Below are 22,955 nucleotides of genomic sequence, written 5' to 3' on the forward strand. Positions count from 1 at the left end.
TGTTCGACCGGGACCTTTAACGGCACGGGCAGACTGCCGGAGCTAAAGCCGCTTGCAGGACCGCTCGACACTGAAGGCACCGGCGATGGGGGTCGGTAACAGACATTAGTCTGCTGCACTTGGAGCAGGGTTTGAACCCGGGCATCCCTACCGGCACCGTAGCAGTCAAACGACTCGCGAAAAAACAGATTAAAAAAAAAAGTTTAGTCAAAAAGTGACTAAGGGGTAGAGCTTCTCCGGATCTGCGCCAGCTGGTGCGGAAAAAAGGAGAACTGACGTCAGCGCACAAGGGCGGCGTCCAAGTACTCCGGCGACATCATTCCGGCGCCAATGACGCCGAATGCAGAGCCGCGGACGATGCCTACCGACGAGCAGGGGTATTGCTACGCAAACGTTTCCGGATCCGGTCTAACGCCTGGGGATATTCTAAGGTAAGTAATCTATCACGAACGTGTCTCTTTTAGATACAAAATACTAATACTAAAAAATGTTACATCAACTGCAAGCAGTCAATACTAATGTAGAATGCATTATATATCAAACTATTTCAGTAACCACGACTCCATATAGTTTGTGCTCTCCCTAAATAGTATACCAATGTATTAAAGACTCAATACAGGTTAACTTTTTTTAGCCCTAACATGTTAATCGTTTTTTAAGTTACTCAGTCATACTTAACACCTTGTATGGGCCATTGATCATCAACAACAGACATTACACGTCAGACGCATTACACAATCACTTAAAACCAGACATCCTTCAACCATGGTCTTTTATTTAAACTCCAAAAGAGGTAAACTGCAGATAAATAGTTACAAATGTTTTAAGTCGGCATGTGATACAGTGCATTCATATACAATCCTCCGAAACATGGCATTGGACAAACAAATCCGGGGCCATTATTCAGTAGATAAAACATTCTTGGTTTATGGACCTTAGTAACATGAAATTGAATATATCATTTACATAGACACATGATAAGTATTTTGAATAAGAATGCCGACAGCTTCTTTCATTCGCTTACTTTGGGGTGTAGAGCTCTATACACATTCTAAGAACAGATGAAGTGAAACTTCAATGAAAAAAAAGTGTCCAGAAACTGTGGGAGGGGTATTTTTTCCTTTACGGAAACACCCCTTTAATGATTACTAATATACATTTTACTTAAGGAACCCTTAAACAGAGAAGCCACTGTTACAGTATGCATAAACAGGGGACGGCTGTACAGTTTAAGAATACACTGACAAGTAACTCAAGGGCACATTCTCTTGAAATTGCAGCATAGTGTTCTCTGAGTAAGGTGCAGCTTAAAAGGCAATCTGCTTTTGAAAATACGATTAGGTTCAGGTATCCTAAAGAAAAAGTATAGTTAATATGTACAGATTTTGTATTATGTACTATTTGATTACATAAGCACTGGCCCTTGCAATAAGGATAGGAACAGCGGCAAACATTTTAAAATGCCTGCACAAAGCAGTCCGGAGAATGTTGCTATGTGAAGGCAGAGACAACCTGTTTGGACACGTGAAATGAGGTTTTCCTGCGCAGCATTATGCTACACTGCACATATCTGGCAAACGCCAGCGATAGGATTAAACTGCACAAGTTTATGAAGTTTCTTTTGCAGAAGCTCAGTCAGAAAAGAGGATATTCCTTGATCCTGCTAGGTAGTCATCCGTCAAAGCCCACCTCAAGAGGCTCCAAGCTAAGACTTCAAAAACGCACTTTAATGCACCACCATGCATGTCAAGACAAAACATTCCAGGTTACCCTGCTGTTATAACGTTCCCTTGCCGCATAATTTTATCTTGCATGAATAGTTTCAAACAATCTTGCACTTTCAACACCTCGCTGATCAGGAGGTGTCTAGTTTTAACCTGAGTATATTAAGATAATTTGTAAACCATCCAGAAAGATAAAGATTCACGGGCTGGAAACATACTTAACAGCAGGGCTTAACCTCAGCAGCCTTTCTGGGAGATGTCTGCTCCCGAGTTTTTGGTCACTTCCATGGTGGTGAAGACCTGCAAAGAAAACACATTTGTTAAAATTTCATTCATACTAGATTTAGGACATAAAAAGCAGGATCTTACATTTAGGCACAAATCTTAAAAACATCTAGAACAGTACTTCGGTATGGACTTTATGTAATAATATGGCTAAGACGTCACTCAATGCCGCAAAGGTTCTCAGGACTACACAAACGTAATATTGTTAAGTAGGTACCCAAAGGCTACAACCCTAAAGTGTATTAAGAGCCACCAAGCTTTGCCATTTTTTTTTTTGAGCATGACAAACCGGTATGGCGCCTCAATAGGAGGAAGGGAGGGCAATATGTGAAAATCAAGCAGATACCATCTAGTTAACTGTTACGGAAAAGAGTACTTTTATCACTCTAGCATTGCTTTGTTTTGTATTTGCAGATAGTGCTCTGAGCCTCTAATGGGGCAGGAAATGTTTTTGGCAAGACAACTAAATGTGTGCATGTTTAAACTGGTGTACCAAGCTCTGAAAATGTAAAAGGGAAATGATCAGAGAAATGAGATTTCAAAACTACAGGCTTTGAACAGCCTGAACTTGCCTGTCCACCTTAGTCTGTAACAAAGCTGGTATTATGTGCGACAATGCATAAATGCCTTTAAGGATACCAAGAAAGAATACTAATTTTTTCAGGGATGAAACTGGAAAAAAAATATCACATTCTACTGAAGCAAAAATGGTGGATTAAAATGTTACTAAAGCAGCAGGTACTGGGAAACTACTGTAAGGAAAGTGCACTGAAGTCCCATAATTGTTTGGTTCAGACCAAGAAAGGAGCAAAGACTGTTCTAGCTAGGTAAGTTTAACATTAGCAAAATATCGAGCTCCTACAACAGTCAAACTTCATCTTAAGATTCAAAGCATTCTCTGATGCGCTTTCTTGTTGCTCCATGGCAAGGTAACACGCAATTTTGGAATAGAAGTGCCACGCTATTTTGATCTCGATTGTCCATTCTGTGTGGGAGCAAGTCAGTAGAGTCCTTTGGGTGGGAAGTTACTTATATGTAGTAACATTCCTGCAGCCTGGGACTAGCCAACATCAGGCACTGTAGGCACTAGCTTCAGATTACTTACATCGTTTCTTGTGGGAAGACCTGCACATATTGCGATAGTAAAGAAATTTCCCCCTTTTACCATGAGGTTGAGCACAAGAGAAGCAGATACCTCACACCTACAGCACCAAAAGGAACTACTTAGGGTGTGCAGAGAATGTGGATGCCATGAAGGACCCACAGGCGTATGTGGGTCAACCAAACAACTCTACATTTAGTCAGAAGCAGTTTCCGATCCTACCACTAGGTACCAAGAGTGTCCACAAGCCAAGAATGGGAGAGTAATATTGAGTAGCTGCCCACACTATTCAGATTATTTTTCATTGCCAGGTGGAGGCACAGTTAGTCATACCCGCCAGATAGAGTTTGCATCCTGGTTATAGGTACAATGAGCAAGTTGGAAATGGAAGCAACGTTTTATAGGCTGGATCCAGAACTAAAGTATTGATTCAAAAAGATACCAATCTTGCAGTAGCTAGCTTAGCCAACAACTTTAGTTGTTGGCTATTTAGGAGGCATCATATTATGTAATGCGTTATTACTGTTCAGCAGCTACATTATTTCTTTATTACAGGTGATAAGAGACTTCACAACTCAACTGTAAACCAGAAACTGTAGACTTGCTTTAATACAAGGACTGTAAGCTCCCCTGTATTACATGCATAATTAATTTGAAAAATTAAATTCTGCATTTCACAATAGTTGCAAATTAATTTAATGCGTTGTATGAAGAAGGTTACAACCCCTATAGAAATAGGATGGTGAACGTTCCAATCTGCTCTACAGTTTACATAATTTTTTAACCCACTAGCCGAGTATTTGGTGAATGAAGCATAATAAAAATTCTTATTGATCCTAATACACTTCTGACCACATGCTAGCATACAGAACAAAGAGGCAAAGCCAAGCATTCTCACCTAGTTTACCTATACCCTTTGTAAATGCTTTTAGTTGATACTGCACAGCATTGGGAACAAGCAAAAGGAGTTTGGTTGATACTGTGCAGCATCGTGAGGGGGGGGATAAATGAATAAATGTCACCGCGCAAGGGTACACCAGTGTCATGACACCGACAGACACCATTTTCTTCATTTACAGATCCATGAAGGCACACTACATGGATTTGCAAAAAGAAAAAAAAGCTTAATGCACTGCGGAGGGGTCTGGCAGTAAATAGCAGCTGGCAAGCTATCCAAAAAGAAAAAAAAATGTTGGGGGGGCTTTCAGGAGGAATTAAATAAAACTAAAGGTGGGTGGGCGCGAGTGGGAAGGAAGCACAATAAAGAAAGCAATACAGAGGGTGGGGATTGAAGCACAAGGGAGAAAAACACAGGGGGGAGAAGGAGGAGGTACACAAGTAGGGAATGCGGGGGTTATGGGGAAGCACACTAACAAGATAGCAACACAGACATGGGGAGCGAAGATCAGCACAAAAGGGAAATAGGTGGAACACACATGCACTCTGATGGAAAGCAAAAGAGAAAACTTTATAAAATCCCCTATAGTTGAGGAATAGAAGGACAGTAGATTAGAGAGATGGTAAAGAAGGGTTGTGGCAGGTGAAAGAAGCACAATATGAACAAGCTAAGACAAGGAAAGTCATGGAGTAAGAAGAAATCAAATGAGTGACAAAGCAAACAAATGTATGGGCTGTCTGCACCTGAAGGCTCTACCCCTGCCTAGTAAGCTCGACCTAAAAATTAACGATTCTTCAAATTCCCTACTTGTAACCTTAAATGTTTTGAATCCATTCTCCCTTTGTAGGAAAACCTAAAATAAAGTTTCATCCTGTGCCGTTTAAAAACAAAATCACGTACCTCTGCATTCGTAGGATGAATACCAATGGTCTCGTCAAGCAACTTCTTAGTAAGCCCGCATTTCATTGCCACACCAAAACCTTGCGTAACTTCACCAGCATTTGGTCCCAAAACATGAAATCCTACGACACGATCCTATAAAAGTTAACTTTGTAGTTAATATCCACAAGGAGCATATGATGTTATAAAGTAGTGCTACTTGCATTGAATACAAAAGTTCTTAACAAGGACAACTAAGTCATGACATCATCCATCAATGAGATAAGTCTACAAATATGCTAAATATGAAGCAGAGAAGCAATAAATACCCTATTAGGACTATATATATATAGTCCTAATAGGAACACGAACATGCATCTTAAACTCAAATTGAGCAACAGAGTAATAACTCAGATGTCCAACCTCCAAGATAACCAGTGTGATGGCCTACTGATTTACTTGGGATTTTGTAAAGCAATCCACGTCCTTACAGTCGCTTTTGGGTATCATCTAATCCTTTTACCATACATTACCTTTCCAACCCAGTCTTCACATTCATAGCCCATTCCTTTGACTAACTTCATTCAAACTTCACCTTCTCTTCTAAACACCATTTATAACCCAGGCACATCTAGCTCGGCATGAAAAACAAACCTAGTCAGGGCCCAGACAAACTTATTACGGTCCCCTGCCGGTTTGCTTGTCCTTAAGAAAATCTTGGGAAAGGTAGTAACTTCAATTGCAAATCAAAGTTAATTTGAAGTCAAACTAATTGAGCTCTGCTTGCCCAACAACCTACTACTAACCTACTAACCTCCCTTTCCAACATTGCTGTAGGCGAGTTTTTATAATTCAGTACCAGGCTGCAGTCAGCTTGCATTGACAGCTATTTATATTTGCATAATAAAAGTGCACATTCATTTTTTGTAAGCCTTTCACTGCCTGTGTTTTTGCTTTTTTTCTTCTTCTGGAAAAATCTATAAAAATGAAATCTTAACTGTGGTGTCTTTTCCAAACATAAAATGTAATATTTGTGTTCGAAGAAGCAATGCTCAGGATGGTTTTTTATTTAGTAGCTTTCCAAAGTAACCTACCGAGGCCCTGTGTAGGTCACTAATTAGCTGAACAAACCATTGTCCTGCTGTTACTTAAAATGTCAATTGTATTTCTTTTATTAGTCGTGAATAACCGAACTAAAGAAATGCACTAGCATGTAACACATACACATATATAGTGTTTGCAACATTGCTAGTCCAACCCTATTATGCCATATCATACGATGTAATGTGTGTGGCTTCTGCACCCTCAAACATTAAAAAGCTGTGTTTTTAGAGATGTGCCAGTCAAATGTCTTATTTCTTTGGAGAGAGACTCTTTGCTTTTCTACTGAAGTTGACTAGGTTTGCCTATTTGATATGATTTCTACTTGGACTAACAGTCTGTTCAATTAGAAAGCCATAGAAAGTCTGTTACTTGATTTATAATTTTAGTCTGCTCTCCAAACAAGTATAAAAAGCTCTACCAGTCTGTTTACTGATTTGTAAATAGTCTTTTCTTGGGTTTTCTTCAGATGCAGACTTTAGGTTAGTCCTCTTGTAGAAATATATTTTGATTCTGCTAATCCCCCAATTACTTTTTGCTTTCTGTAACAATCATGTTTTTGGATAAACCCATGAGCTTTTAACCTGGAATCTCGCCTCGCACTTGTGTACTAGCCTTGGACTACAGCTTTTTAAGGCTGTCAAGATCCTGCTTCCCGCCCCTCTAAATCAGTTATTTTGACATGGACAAAGGGATCAGTGAACCTTTCTGGTTGCTGTAAAGTCGACCAAATGTGATCCAGATCCCGTCATGCTACACAGTCAGTCTCATTACAGGGTTAAGATATCCTCTTCAGCTTATATATGGAAACATTGTCAGTCACGGCCGACAACAATCCAACAATATGCAGAGGTCTAATCTGCTCCTAGGACCTCCTGGTGTTTACCATGCAAGATCATGGCTCACCTTCAAGGATTCATGGATGTTTGCCTTACACCTAGTTCTGTTCTGTACGGTACAACCCAGTGAGCCCAAATTCAATTAGGACTATCCCATAGTAACATATGTGGCTCTGGGTCTTCACTCACACTAGAAGAATCCTTTCGTTGTCAGTCTAGAAACCTGCATTTCAAAACTGTCAACAGGAAGATGCACTCCACCTGGCATCAACTAAATTCACTGCAATTAACTATAACATCCTACTCCATTGTCAATTTCTTGTACCATCCAGCATAAATGGATAGTACAAGACGTTGGTTCCCTTTGGCAGTTACACTTACAGAGGAGGACTCTGGTTAAGTCAATTCCTGGGACTCCGGTGTAAAGAACTGTGTGAAGGCGGAGGCAGACGAGGTGTCTAGTGTTGGACACAGACCAGACTGCAGCTGTTGGTAATTTTCATCCATCAAAACATGGTAATTTTTACATTCTTTAATTTGCACTAATAGCAGCAGTGACTGGTTATGGTCCTGAAGAATGCCACAAAACTTTGTGGTCAATAAGGCAGAAACAGGTTGACCCAATAATAGGGAAATATCCATACCCCTATTCACACACTGTTTTTTATGTCCATCCAGTGAAGACACAGATTAAAGTTTTGTTCTCACATGAGTTTTAATTCCCTTGTTAATAGTTTTTTTCGCACTCTGTCCCTCACTCTGACCACCAGTGGATGATTAAAACACCTCTCGCTCCTCTCCCACGGGAGAGATGTAGCCCACACTGTGCACCTTGCAGGTGCAGTGTGTAAGAGGGAACCCAATGATTAAGCATGTCACCTTTGGGTGAGTGAGGGTTCTAGTCTTCAAAACGAATATGCTACTTACCAGTATGCATCTGTTCTTGGCATTTAGGGCTGCTGAAATTCATATCTGTGCATAGATCGCCGCCTAGTGTTGGGTCCGGATGATTGCACATTGTGGTCCTGGAAGAGTCTAAGTATCACAAGATCGGTGGCTCCTCCCCTGGACTACAGTGCGCATGGGTATCTTCTCCATCCTCAGATTGTTTTTCGCCATTGTGGCAGAGATGGAGTGTAGTACAGTATGTGATGACCATGCTAAGAGTAATTCTGAGTGCTGCAGCCGCTACAGGCGCCGGGGAGGAGGGCGGGCGATATGAATGTCAGCAGCCCTACATGCCAAGAACAGATGCATACTGATATGTAGCATATTCGGTTTGAGGCATGTAGGCTGCTGAATTCATATCTGTGCATAGAATACATAGCAGTCCCTCCATTCGCGGCGGCTGCCTGTGCCAGCTGCAGCAGTCTGAAAAAGTGTTTTTAGAACAGCCTGTCCTACAGCTGCCTGCTGTTTGGAGTGCACATCTACGCAGTAGTGTTTGGTAAATGTGTGTATGGTAGATCATGTGGCTGCTCTACAGATTTCCTCTAAGGGAATGTTTCCCAGGAAAGCCATGGATGCCCCAAACTTGTGTTGAGTGGGCTCTTAGGGGAATCGTTAATGTGCGCTTAGCCTTTTGATAGCAAATTGGTATGCACTTAACGATCCATCTGGCTATACCTGCTTTCGAAATGGGGTTGCCTTTGTGTTGTGGTGAGAAGGCAACAAACAGTAGTTTTGTCTTCCTGAAAACTTTTGTCCTATAAATGTAGTACATGAGAGCTCTTTTGACATCTAGTGTGTGGAGCATTCTTTCTGCCACTGAATCTGGATTCTGGAAGAACACTGGCAGTTCTATAGTTTGATTTATATGGAACCGTGAAACCACCTTAGGCAGAAACTTCGGGTTAGTGCGTAGTACCACCCTGTTGGAGTGAATCTGTACGAATGGCTCTTGGATAGTTAGTGCTTGAAGTTCACTAACTCTTCGTAGCGATGTAATTGCTATTAGAAAAGCCACCTTCCACGTTAAGAATTGTATCTCGCATGAGTGGAGAGGCTCAAAAGGTGAACCCATCAGTCTGGTAAGGACCACATTTAGGTTCCATGCAGGTGCTGGTGGGTGTCTGGGAGGAATAACTCGTTTGAGTCCTTCCAGAAAAGCTTTGATGGCAGGTACTCTGAAAAGTGAGAGATGCCGTCTGTTTTGGAGATAAGCTGCTATTGCGGATAAATGTATACGTATGGAAGCGTAGGCCAGATTGCATTTGTATAGATGTAATAGATAACGGATTATGTTTTGAGTAGATTCATCTAGCGGATTAATGTCATTGTTGGCACAATGACAAATCGCTTCCATTTGGCCGCATAGCATGCTCTAGTTGTGGGCCTTCTTGCCTCCTTTATGATATCCATAAAGTCGGGAGGCAGGTTGAGGTAGCCAAATTCTAGGACCTCAGGAGCCAGATCGCCAGGTTGAGCTGTTGCGGATCTGGATGTTGAATGTCGCCATGGTTCTGCGTCAAGAGTCTGGGTGTGAGGCGCAGTCTCTGATGGGGTACCACGGAGTGTTCTAGAAACGTGGTGTACCATGGTTGGCGTGCCCACGTTGGAGCAACCAGGATGAGAGTCATCGAGTGTTGCCTCAGTTTGCTTGCCACTAGCGGTATTAGCGGTGCTGGTGGAAAAGCGTACGCAAATATGCCTGACCAGTTCATCCAGATCGCATTTCCTGGAGACTGTGGGTGTGGGAACCTGGTGGCAAAGCTTTGGCATTTTGCGTTTTCCTTTGAGGCGAATAGGTATCTCTGGATGACCCCACTGCTGGAAGTACGGGTGGAGTACTGATGGATGTATCTCCCACTCGTGCATTTGGTGGCTGTGCCTGCTGAGCAGGTCCGCCATCTGATTGTCCTTGCCTGGGAGGTGTTCTGCCATGAGGAAGATGTTTCTCTGAATGGCCCACTTCCACATGCTCTGAGCCAGATGAGAACTGTGGAGAGTGGGTATCTCCTTGCTTCTGTATGTAGTACATGGCAGTCATGTTGTCCGTCACAACACTACTTTGTTGCACAAATGTACTTTGAATGCTTTCAATGCCATGAAGATTGCCATCAGTTCCAGAAGGATGATGTGCATCTTTCTCTGCTGTATTGTCCAGAGTCCCTGCACTGTGTAGTGGAGTACATGAGCTCCCCATCCCTGGAGAGATGCGTCCGTTGTCAGTATTATCTGTGGTACAGGCTCCTGGAACGGTCTGCCTTAGCAAAGGTTTTGTGGGTTCCACCAATGCAGAGAGCTGTATGCGCGACCGGTCACCAACACTAGGTCTTTCAATTGTCCGTGTGCCTGATTCCACTGACGTGCTAAGCACTCCTGAAGCGGGCGCATGTGTAGTCTCGCGTGCGGGACTATGAAGATGCAGGGGGCCATCATGCCTATCAACTGCATGAACACTTGTGCTGGAAGCGAGTGTTGTGGTCTGAATTTTTGTATTAGCAATTGAATGCTGTTGATCCTCACTGAATTTGGCTGTGCTTTGGCTGCCAGAGTGTCTATTGTCGTGCCCAAGTACTGCCATACGTGGGCGGGCTGAAGGTGGGAGTTTGGATAATTCTGTGAAAATCCCAGGCTGTGAAGTAGGTGAATGGTGTGGGACATGTGTGTGGCATATTGCTGGGCCAACTTTGCTTGAACAGCCAGTCGTCCAGATAAGGGTAGACATGGATATTCTGTCTCCGCAGGAGTGCCGCCACTGTCGCTAAGCACTTGGTAAACACCCTGGGTGCTGTTACTCCGAAAGGGAGGACCTTTAAATGATAATGCTGATTCTGAATGGTAAATCTGAGATATTTTCTGTGTGACGGGTGTACCGGTATACGGAAATATGCATCCTTTAGATCTAGTGTTGAGAGGAAATCTCCCGGACTGAGTAACGGTAGAACCTGCTGTAACGTGAGCATGTGAAAATGTTCCGATAGAGTGTACTGGTTTAGGGACCCGAGGTCCAGTATGGGCTTGAGGGACCCGTCCTTTTTTGGGATCAAGAAGTACAGAGAGTACACCTTTGTTCCACAGGCACGAGCTCTATGGCTCCTTTTTTGCAGCATGCCGACTACCTCTTGCTGTAATAACTATATGCTCTGCGGACATAGGACAGTGTCTTGGGTGGAGTGGATGTTAACTCCAGACAATAACCGTACTGGATAAGCTGCCTCACCCACCTGTCTGTTGTGATGGTTTTCCAGACTGGCAGGAACGGTTGTAGTCTCCCCCCGACCGGTGTTATATGGTCGGGGCAGTGACAAGACGTCACTGTTTGTTGGTGGCGGAGGATCGGGAGTTGTTGTCGCCACGACCCCTGCCCTTGGTGCTGTTTCCACGATAGCCACCCCTATTGTTCTTGATGTAGGTGGTCTGTGTGCCTCCTTTACTATATTGTGTCTGCTGGGTCACCTGGCTTCTGGAAGCTCCTCTATTCTTGGAGCGAAGAAAAGAACCACCCCATAACTGCTGGGACTGCAGAGCCCCCATAGACTTTGCAGTCTGTGTCCTTTTTATTTTTTTCCTAGGTGGTGTCCACTTCTGGGCCAAAATAATCAGGGTTAACTGGCTGATGGAGTATGGTGGTTTGTATCTCTGGCTTGAAGCCAGAGATGCTCAGCCAGGCGTGTCTACGTAACAAAGCTTGTATTAATAGCCCTGGCTGCAGTGTCAGCTGCGTCTAGCGCACATTTAATAGACTCGTTGGAAATAAGTTTCCCTTCTTGTATAAGCATCTCTGCTGCTTCCTTATACTCATCTGGCAAGTGTTGTAACAGGGTTTCAAGTGTATCATAACGAGCCCTGTCGTATCTGGCTAAGAGTGCCTGTGTGTTGGAGATTCGCCAGATATTGGCCGCTTGAGCTGCCACCCTTTTCCCTGAGGCTTCTAGCACCTTATATCCCTTGTCAGGGGGAGGAGCATCACCCGTAGTTTGAGAGTTCGCTCTTTTACGAGCATTTGGAACAACTAGCGAGTCCAATGGCAACTGTCCCTTGATATACGTAGGGTCAACAGGTGCTGGTTTGTATTTCTTTTCAATCCTGGGGTTTACCACTCTTGCCATTGTAGTCTCCTTAAAGATGTCTCCAGCGTGCTTCAAGACACCTTTTAGCATGGTAAGAGTTTTGACAGTTCTGAGGTTGAGAAGGTGTCAAATAAAAAATCCTCTTCAATAGGGTCAGCATGGAGTTGGACATTGTGATTTTTTTGCTGCCCTCTCAATAAGTGCGTTGAACGCAGCTGTGTCTTCTGTAGGTGAGGTCTTGACAGCATAGAGATTGCTGTCGGGGGCATTCTGTGGCTCACTTGGGTCAACAGCGTCTTTCCATGGTTCTTCTGGATCAGTGTCGACAGGATAATTGTATACCTCATTGTCAGCATCCCCTGCATCCACATATGAATGTGTGGGTGAAGTAGGAGCAGGCTCTTGTCCATAGTGGTGTAGAGGTTCAAAAAGAAGGTGATGTTGCAAAATCCCTTTTTCTCTTTAATGGAATTTTATATGACTCCATAGGCTGTTCTGGGACGATCTTCCGCTTGTGGATGGAAAGTCTACCCGTGTCAGCGTCGATGAATTGCTTCGGCTCGTCTTCCTGCAGAGGCAGTCGATGCTTTGTGGCCTCTTCAGTAGTTGTAGGCTACGGCCCCATGGACACCTTCTTGGCCGTTTCCATGCCCGTGTGCTGGGCAAACGCCTTCGGTGTCACTGGCAGCGGCTGTATAAACTTATCGGTGCCGACGCCTTCGGAGTCTTACTGACTGTCTTTGGGGGTGGAGCGGCCTTCGGTCCGACAGTTATAGCCTTTTCTTTAATGCGCTGCAGCTAGTCCGACACTTGTTTTGAAAAGGAGACGGATGGTTGTGTCGACTTGATAGGATCGTTAGAGCCACTGTTTTGTGCTCCGGGTCCTTGCTCGCTTTGTCGAGTCAACGCTTAGGATCGGTAACGTTCTGCGTTTAGAGTCCTTTGGTGGTGTCTACGGTCCTCGGCGCCGACTTCTTTGGGTCGATGTCCTTGACCTTTTTCTACGGTGCCCCGGATTTCGACTCCACACCCTTTAGCGACCTCTCTGGGTCAATAGCACCCTTCTGTTTCGTCGGAGCCGATGGTTCAGGAGCCTTCGATCAGATTAAAGTAACTTGTACTTTTGGTTTAGATTTCGTTTCCGGTGCTTTCGGTTTTGTGGTCACCGTTGTTTTTGGTTTCGATCGATCAACTGATGTCTCTTTAGAAGCGTCTGTAGCGGGGCCTTGAAGCGAGGCTGTAGAACTATGCGTCTGATCTTGGATAAGGCCTCGTGGCGATCCCTCGACCTGAGCCTTAGAGTGTTTCAGTTTTGGCCCCCATACCAGCGGGTGGGCCTAGCTCCTCGCTTGAGCAATCTTCTACGGCCACAAAGGCCTCATCATAGTCTTCCTACCTAGTCGACGACTTAGTCATTATCGACCATTTCCTCATCTTCTGCGTCGTAACTGGAGTCAATCTCTGACGCAGGATCCGACTGGTTCTCTCGAACTTCCTTCGACCCCCTCACCTTCTTCAGCATCGAAGATGTTCACCGGGTCAGGCGCTGTCTGCTGAGCTTCCTTCTGCACGTCGAAGGCGAAGTGTTTTCTTGGACCGGAACCGAGAACAAGCCATACAGCTGGCTTCATCGTGATCCGGACACAGGCACTTGTTGCAAACCGGGTGGACGTCGATGTGGGGATACACTGAGTTGCAAACGGGACATCTCTTGAATGGGCTCCGTTCCATTATTGATAGTCGATAAGGCCTCTGGCCTTTGGAGCTGAATAGCCACACAGCTTTTTCTTTACGTCCGGCTCGAGAATCTAGCTGGAACGGGTACTCGGCACCGATCGCAAGACAATACCGACTATAGCTTGATGCCTTTTGGCCAAATAGAAAGTTTTCTATCGATTCCGAACTTGAGTTAACAAATCTACATCCGAACCCAATGGCGGAAAAAACAGGATGGAGAGGATGCCCATGCGCACTGTAGTCCAGGGGAGGAGCCACCCATCTCGTGATACTTCGAAGACTCTTCCAGGACAACAATGTGCAATCATCCGGACCCAACACTAGGCAGCGATCTATGCACAGATATGCATTCAGCAGCAGCCCACATGCCTCAAACCAATAATTGCCCCCACCTTTAGAACTCAATCTAAATAATTTTATTTAATAAGTTACTTGTTGAGAGTTGTTATTCTTAAAGCACAAGTTACTACTTGTGTAACAATATATCTGTAAGAGACATTAGTTAGTGATAGATTCCTTACCTTAGAATATCCCCAGGCGTCAGACTGGATCCAGAAACTTTTGCGTAGCAGTACCCTTGCGCGTCGGTAGGAGTCGTCTGCGGCTCCGCGTCAGTCGTTGGCGTCGTGGGTGCCGTGATGATGTCGGAGTACTTAGACGCCGCCTCCGCGAGCTGACGTCAGTTCTTAGACACAGCTTTTCCGCACCAGAAGCGCTGAGCCATGTTAAAAACCAAAACTGGTGCCATTGAAACTAGGGCCCTGAAAGGGGATGACCGTAACCCTAGATATTGGTTCGCAGAACGAGGAGGATGGGTGGGTTGGTAAGGAATCTATCACTAATGTCTCTTACAGATATATCGTTACACAAGCAGTAACTCGTGCATCTGAAAGAGACACGTTAGTGATAGATTCCTTACCTTAGAATAGATACCCCAGCAATACCAACCCCGGTGGTGGGCCTGCGAATCAATAATCACACCAGAAAGTCCTGGAGGACGGAACTGCCAACGAAGCCATCCCTCCGGACTGGACTGTCCAGGCAATAGTGTCTTGCAAACGTGTGCAGCGAGGCCCACGTAGCTGCCTGGCAAATGTCCTGCAAGGGCACTCACCGGCCCAGGGCAGTTGTCGCTGTGGCTCGGGTGGAGTGAGCCCGCAACCCAACAGGGGGCTCCTTTCTAGCCAAGGAGTAGCATGCCTGGATACACAAGATGATCCATCAGGAGATGGTCCTTATGTACCGCCTTCCCCTTCTTAGCGCCCACGTAGCCAACAAGGAGTTGGTCATCCACCCGGAACTGGCGTGTGCGATCCAAGTAGAATGAGAGCGCACGTTTTGGGTCCAGACGGTGGAGCCGCTCTTCCTCTTTAGAGGGGTGCGGTGAAGGAAGGTTGGCAAAGTGATGGACTGCCCGATGTGGAAGGCTGTGACAACCTTGGGCAGGAAAGATGGCTTAGTATGCAACACAACCATGTCCGGATGGACAGAAAGGAAAGAAGGAGTACAAGAAAGGGCCTGGAGCTCACTCACTCTCCTGGCAGAGGTGCTGGCAACCAGGAAAGCAGTCTTCAGGGTAAGAAAGGCGGAGAGGACAGTTGTGAAGTGGCTCAAAGGGAGCGCACATAAGTACAAGGTTCAAGTCCCACTGAGGCATCACAAACTGAACAGGTGTAAAAGTGTGTGATGCCCTTCAGGAATCAATTTACAATAGGGGACTTGAACAAAGATGGTTGATCAGGCAGCCTTAAGAAGGCTGAAAGGGCAGAAAGATAGCCCTTGATAGTGCCCAGAGCAGAGCCCTGCAGGGCAAGAGAAAGGAGGAAGAGAAGAACCTCAGAAAGTGGGGCAGAGAGGATCCACAGCCTTTGCTGTGCACCATGCCACAAATCTGTTCCACCTGCAGGCGTATACAGACTTTGTGGAGGGACGCCTGGCTGCCAGAATGATGTTACAGACTTCAGGAGGCAAGTCAAATGGCCTCAACTGTCGCCGCTTAATCTCCAAGCATGGAGGTGGAGACTGAACAGGTTCGGGTGGAGGACCGTCCCCGGCTGCTGCGACAGAAGGTCCTCCTGAAGAGGCAGACAAACCGGGGGATCGACTGACATACTGAGTAGCTCTGGATACCAGTACCTTCGTGCCCAGTCCAGAGCCACAAGGATGACTTGGGCCCAGTCGCACTTGATCTTCTCAGCACTCTGGGCAGAAGTGTTATAGGCGGAGAGGCGTACAACAGACCACAACTCCACTCGCTAAGAAAAGCGTCTGAGCGAGTGCCGCCTTGGAAATTCCAACGCGCAGAACTGATGACATTGCGCGTTCTCTTCGGTGGCGAATAGATCTAACCAAGGCTCTCCCCACTGCAGAAAGAGACCTTGCGCCACGTCTGAGTTCAGACGCCATTAGGGATCCATCATGCACCGGCAGCTGAGTTCGTCCGCCCTGGCGTTCAGAGAACCTGCCAGGTGTTGAACCATCAGGGTCACGCCCTGATGTTCCAGCCATTGCCAGAGGCGCAGAGCCTCCTGGCAGAGGGTCCACGACCCCACCCTGCCCTGTTTGTTGCAGTACCACATGGCGGTGGTGTTATCCGTGAACACCTGCACTACACTCCCTCGGACAGAGGGGAGGAAAGCCTTCAGTGCTAGACGAATCGCCCGCAGCTCCAAAAGGTTGATATGGAGCCGGGACTCCGCCGGAGACCAGAGGCCTCTGATCTCTGCCTCTCCCATGTGGCCTCCCCAGCCCTGGAGGGACGCGTCCGTCACAACTACGTGCTCCGGTTGGGGAAGGGAGAGGAATCTGCCGCAGACCCAATCGCGGTCTGTGAGCCACCACTGCAGCTGTCTCGCAGTGCCCTCCTAGATCAGGACGTGGTCGGATAGGTTGCCCCGATGCTGGGCCCACTGAAACTTCAGGTCCCACTGCAGAGCCCGCATCCGCCACCTGGCGTGATGCACCAGTAAGATGCAGGAGGCCATCAGCCCCAGAAGCAGCAGCGTCAACCTGACCGAGATCCGGGATAACGGCTGAAAGCTGGGAATCAGAGCCTGAATATCCCGGACCCGCTGTTCAGGCGGATAAACCCGAAACTGCGCCGAGTCTTGAACCGCTCCGATGAAGAGGAGCTTCTGAGAGGGGCACAGGTGTGACTTCGGCACATTGTTTGAGAACCCCAGCTGGTGCAGGAGGTCTGCCGTCGTCTGGAGGTGGCAGACGACTGTCTGGGGCGAGCCCGCCTTCAACAACCAGTCGAGGTAGGGGAAGACTGAAGCCCCTAACCTGCACAGATGAGCTGCGACCACCGCCATCACCTTTGTGAACACCCGTGGGGCACTGGTAAGGCCGAAGGGGAGCACGGTGAACTGAAAGTGCTCTCGGCCAACCCCGAACCATAGGTAGCGCCGGTGGGCCGGCAGGACGGGGATGTGGAAATAAGCGTCCTGCAAGTCCAACGCTACCATCGAGTCACCTGGGTCCAGAGCAGCGAGGACCTGAGCCAGTGTCAGCATTTTGAACTACTCCTTCCGGAGGAAGCCTTTGACGTTCCTTAGGTCCAAGATAGGGCGTAGGCCCCCTTCGCCCTTCTTGGGTACCAGAAAGTAGTGGGAGTAGCAACCACACCCTACTTCTGGCCAAGGAACGAGCTTGATGGCCCCCTTGGCCAAGAGGGCCGTAACTTCCTCCGGCAGAAGTCGCAAATGATCCACCGATACACGGTGGTTCTGCGGTAGCATGGCTGGAGGAGTCTCCTCGAAGGGGAGGGAGTAGCCCCTTCAGACGATCTGCAACACCCACCTGTCCGACGTGACAGTGCGCCAGTTGGAGTGGTGATGGCGAACTCTGCCACCCACTGGCGTCACATGGGCCTGAAAGCACGGACTAGGAGGGTTTTGAGGCTGATGCTGCGGGGGATGGTGTGGACTGACCTCGCCGTTGTCCCCGACCGCCGCCACCGCGTTGGGTATTACCCTGCGGAGCGTGGCTGGCAGCACGTGTGCGTGCACCCCTTCCGTGGCTACGAAAGGAGTGAAAGGCAGCCGATTGCTGGCGTGGGGCAGAGGGCCCAAGGACTTTGCCGTAGCCCTGGAGTCCTTAAAACGCTCAAGCGCATAATCTGCCTTGTCGCCAAAGAGGCGACGGCCATCGAACGGCATGTCCATAAGTGTGTTCTGGACATCGGCCGAGAAGTTGGCTGACCTCAACCAGGCGTGGCGTCTGACCGCCACCGTCGTTGCCATCGCTCTTCCCAGTGAGTCAGTGGTATCCAGTCCACACCGGATAGAATATCTGGCTGCATCCCGACCTTCCATAAGGGCTTGGCCGAGTTTTGCACGCACCTCCAACGGACACGCAGCCATATCCCACAGAGAGTAGGTGTAGCGGCCCAAGAGGCATGCGGTGTTGGAAGACCGCAGTCCCAGACTAAGGGATGAGAAGATCTTGCCATACCTCTGGGATTCCCTGTCCGGCGGAGCAGACGGGAATGCGGTTTGGGAATTGGAGGCCTGGATGACCAGGCTCTCAGGGGTGGGGTGGGTGGACAGGAAACATGGGTCACCCGGTGCCGGGCGGTGGCGTCTGGCCACGTTCCTATCTACGGGCAAACCCGTAGCGGGCTTGGACCAAGTGACCAAAAGAACGTCAGTTAAGGCCTCATTAAACGGCAGCAGAGGCTCGGCTGAGCATGACTGCGGCTTAAGGACCTCGGTGAGGAGGTTAGTCCTCACGGCCGCGACGGGGAGCTCAAGGCCCAAGGCCTTGGCTGCCCTCATCAACACCACACTATAGGTTGCCCCCTCCTCCGTAGCCACGCTAGGAGGGGAGACAAAGCCAGTGTCAGGCGAAGTGTCTAAACTACTGGCTTCCCCAAGTTCACCTGCCCAGTCCTGATAAGACTGGCACTCATGTGTCAGAGGGTCCTCAGACCCCCTCCCAATCCTCTTTATCACCCATTACCTGGTACTCGGGGTCAGCAAAGGATGGGGCCGGTTCATGGAAAGTGAGTTCACCAAACGGCGTCTGAATCTGTGCCGGGCGGCGCCAGAACCGGGTTGAGGGAGGTGTCTAGGACGGCGCCAGAGGTGACACCTGTGGGGGTCGGCGCCGGGGAGGTCGTTAAATCCACCGGTGACGACGACCCGGAACCAGATCCAGTGGGGCCCGAAGGCGCCGGCGGCGTTGGGGCCGAAGCCCCCCCGACTAAGTCGGGGCAGAAGCCCCCGACCCGCTAGGAAGGCGCCGCGGAACCAGTCGGGGGAGAGAGGGACCTCATGGCCATGAGGAACCGCTCGATCTCCCCCGGCATCGCGTTAGGCCCAGGGACCGGAGGGTATGAAGCCTGACGGAGCCGCGTGACCAGACAGTCGATCGCAATCTTCACAGGGTTTGAAACCAGGCATCCCTATCGGCACCGATCGGAGTCGAAGACTCGAAAAAGGATGATCAAAAGATCAAAAAAGAGGTAGTCAAAAAGTGACTAAGGTACCACTTTTTCCGGATCTGCGCTGCTGGCGCGGAAAAAAGACGAACTGACATCAGCACGCGGAGGCGGCGTCTAAGTAATCCGACGACATCACGGCACCCACGACGGACGCGGAGCCGCAGAAGACGCCTACCGACGCGCAAGGGTACTGCTACGCAAAAGTTTCCGGATCCAGTCTGACGCTTGGGGATATTCTAAGGTAAGGAATCTATCACTAACGTGTCTTTCAGATACTATAACATCCTACTCTATTGTCAACGTCTTGTACCATCCAGCATAGATGGATAGTACAAGACGTTGGTTCCCCAGTCACCAACAGGCTGGACTACGGCAATGCCCTCCACGTGGGAACCACAGCCAAACTCCAGAAGAGACTCAAACGCATACAAAACACCTCAGCACGCCTCATCCTTTACAGCCCCCGCCACAGCCACATCACCGCCCACCTGAAGAACCTGCACTGGCTTCCCGTCAACAAAAGGATCACCTTAAAGTTCCTCACACACGCTCACAAAGCACTCCACAATGTAGGACCAGCATACCTCAACAAGCGCAGACCTCGCCCTGGCCACCGTTCCACCGTACAACAACCGGCGGCAGATCCTTCTCCGACCTCGCTGCCAAGACATGAACCCCATCCACCTACAACAGACCCAGGGCCTGCTGACCTTCAGGAGACTCCTCATACAGCCAGGTCTTGATCAGTAGCTGCTCCCCCTCTTCCTCCTCCAGCACCATGAGTCAAGTCAAGTCAAATAATTTATATAGCGCACTACATACCCAGAGGGTCTCAAGGCGCTTGATGGGGTGGGGAATTACTTGTCGAATATCCAGGTCTTCAGTTGCTTTCTGAATGCTAGATGGTTCTGAGTGAGGCGAAGGTGAGTGGGAAGTGAGTTCCAGGTTTTAGCTGCCAGGTAGGAGAAGGTACAGTGGCAAGGGCTTGGTTGGAGGAGCGTAGCTGGCGGGGGGGGGGGGGTGTAGAAGGAAAGTCGAGTGTTGAGGCATTCGGGTCCAAGTTCGTAAAGTGCTTTGTGTGCGTGGGTTAGGAAGCGGAATGTTATCCTCTTATTGACGGGGAGCCAGTGGAGGTCTTTCAGGTGACCAGATATGTGGTCGTTACGCGGGATGTCTAGTGTGAGTCTGGCTGATGCGTTCTGGATGCGTTGGAGTTTTTTCTGAAGTTTTGCGGTGGTGCCGGCGTACAGGGTGTTCCCGTAGTCTAGGCGACTCGTGACCAGTGCGTGGGTGACCGTTTTTCTGGTTTCGGTGGGGATCCAGCGAAATGTTTTTTGAGCATGCAAAGAATGTTGAAGCAAGATGATGAAACGGCGTTGACTTGTCTGTTCATCAAGAGAGAGGAGTCCAGGATGACGCCTAGGTTCTGTGCATGGTCCGTCACGGGCAATTAACACGCTTCACAAATGTTTGATTGAGATGGTGTTAACGGCAACTCACTCAAATCATTGAAGGTTGCACTCTATCTGGTCGTCCACCTAGGCACTGGCCACAGACAATATTACCATGTTACTTACCTGAAACCCAACTGCTTCATCTGTAAAAGCCTTTAAACCAGACTAGTATCAGTAAGCTCACCCAAGCAGGGAGACTAAGATTTATCCATGGTCTCCAATTTTGCCTTTACATTCAGGGTGCCCATCAGGCAAGGTTTCCTTAAGATTTTTCCTGCCTCACGCCTTTCTTCTGAAGTAAAATGGGACTCCTCATCCAAGTCTGCCCTAAAGTTTCAGAAGGACCAAAAGTACCTCTAGACAGAGAAATGTCTGCTTGCAGTGCTCAGTCCCCATGCTCCTACTAGTACTTTTAACATACCAAGATTACAGACATTCTACCCTTGCTCAAGAGTAAGCCATATTCCTCCTATTTCAACTCTGTTCCACATAATATGTGGTGTTCACTTTCACCATGTACACAGGTACACCATCCTATACTCCAGTCCCCTGCCAGAGAAGAATAATTGAATGGGAGTTAAAGTAATTGCTTCTCAATTAAGAAACTTACGTCATCTCTCTTGTCACAGATTATCTTTGCATAGCATGTGTTGTTGTCTCTCCCAGGCACTGTCCATTCCAGAGGCCAGAACAATGTGTGGTATACCTAAAAAATAAATTAAAAAAGTGGTAAAATTAAATATCTCCCAACTCCAGGCAGTGCACCATGTTTGGAGGTACAAGGAGATGTTCCATTTTCAGCATCCGCCTGTCGCATCAATCTAGTGTTCTAAAGTGAAAACAAAAAATACACCTTGATAGTGATCCAGAACAATTAGAAGACTCTGCCCAAAAATAGAACCAGCTCAGAAAAATAATACATTCCCTGGATAATTGAAGGTGTAGGGAGTCATGTGGATGCCTTGCACAGCAATCAACCCCCCCCCACGCCCCACTCATCGTACAGCAAAGACAATGTAGTTTCTGCACAAATTTAGGTGTCAACTGGATGACGTCATGAAGGTCAGAAGAGAGCCAAAAGTACTGGAAACTTAACCAGGGTGATTTTTAGGTTTTATTCTTCAGACAACCTCCTTCCCTACTGATTGGGAATAGAATTCTACTTCTACTGGAAGTATAAGACAACATTCTATAGCAAGCGTCAAACAACCAGTTTGTACAGAAGTTGTCAAAATCTACATCTTCAATAGATGAATCATTCAATTTCCTTTTATAAAGCGCGCTTATACTAAAAGATTTCATATGCTGTGCATGCACACTAAGGCGGAGTTAGTTTGTTAATGGTATAAGAGGAGGGGAGAGTGGGCTAACCCAATTGAAATTAGGGATTAATCGATTTATGTGGTACAAAGCTGTAAACGCATACAGTCTATAATGGATGGCAACTGAACAAGCTGGGTGTAAGAAGGACCGATATTGGCAATCTGCTGTGTTGAAGGGCACGCCAACATCTCCGGTGCCAATGTGGCATAAGTAGCATAGTGCTTTTTGGGAAGAACTGTGCAGGTGCATTCGTGCCAAAAACACCATCACCAAACTGGTATAAAAAAACTGAGGGTAAACAAACTCCACATTAGGCTTCAGGGATTTTGTCGAAGGCCTATTCTACCTCCATTGACTATTTTGCTGTTGCAGTCTAAAGAATGCATGAATCAAATGTTGAGGTTCCTCAGCACGAGTACCTTCCTTACTAAATCCAGTGTTAGCTGGTCATCTGGTAATAAAGGACTACATGTCTTACAACCAAGTCCTGCGCTCTTAAGATACACAAGTGTTGTCCAGCAGAAAACTTCTCTTGAACCAGCAGTTGAGGGCCTTGAAACATGGGAAAAGACATCCCATATGGATATGTGCTACCGACTAAAATTGCCCGAATTTCTTACTCGCCAAGACACCTTCCGTCTTGTGGCAGAGTGTAGGTCTCATTCAGTAGTGAAACCTTACTTGCTATAAAATTAAGGTGGTTTTTAGTGTTGATGGATTCCAGAGTATACCTGGATGAGGTCTTTAAAACAAACTGCTGGTAAACCAAATGCAAGTTACAGGGGGGAAATCCCTACTTAAGCTTGGATCGAATATGTAGAAAGCCTGCCTCTTCCAAGAATAGGAGACTGTATATGAATAAAAAGGAACAAACAAAAGGTGTCAACAGGAAATGGGGGTTCCAGTGCCAACGAAACATAGCAGTTGGGAGGATCACTTGCAGAGAAAAATATTTATCAGAGATTGCTCTTTTTAATAAAGGATCTTCATTCTTCAATCCCCAGACAGACTACCATTAGGGATGAGTGAAGGAGACCAGCAAAATCTTTCAGCGGGGAAGGAACCAAATTCTATCCTTAGAACCTTGCTTACAGAATCTAAGATGACTCCTACTTATGTATATGATCCACTGATGACACACCAACAAAGAAA

The 22,955-nt window shown here is 47.3% G+C and overlaps 1 protein-coding gene across 1 annotated transcript in view; it reads right to left on the reverse strand.

The window, feature by feature from the left end:
* Positions 1–755: 755 nt before the first annotated feature.
* The window catches only part of LOC147693027 (thioredoxin reductase 1, cytoplasmic-like), a 96,924-nt gene continuing 74,724 nt past the window's right edge, over positions 756–22,955 (reverse strand). Inside the window, exons 14-16 of the mRNA XM_086939270.1 lie at positions 21,091–21,186; positions 4,910–5,044; positions 756–2,024 (exon numbers count right to left, since the gene is read on the reverse strand). Coding sequence (XP_086795396.1) covers positions 1,956–2,024; positions 4,910–5,044; positions 21,091–21,186 — 300 coding nt within the window. The 3' untranslated portion in view covers positions 756–1,955. The remainder of the gene's footprint in view (positions 2,025–4,909; positions 5,045–21,090; positions 21,187–22,955) is intronic.

This window comes from Lissotriton vulgaris, chromosome 9, assembly GCF_964263255.1.
Source record: "Lissotriton vulgaris chromosome 9, aLisVul1.2, whole genome shotgun sequence".
NCBI classification, from domain to species: Eukaryota; Metazoa; Chordata; class Amphibia; order Caudata; family Salamandridae; genus Lissotriton; species Lissotriton vulgaris.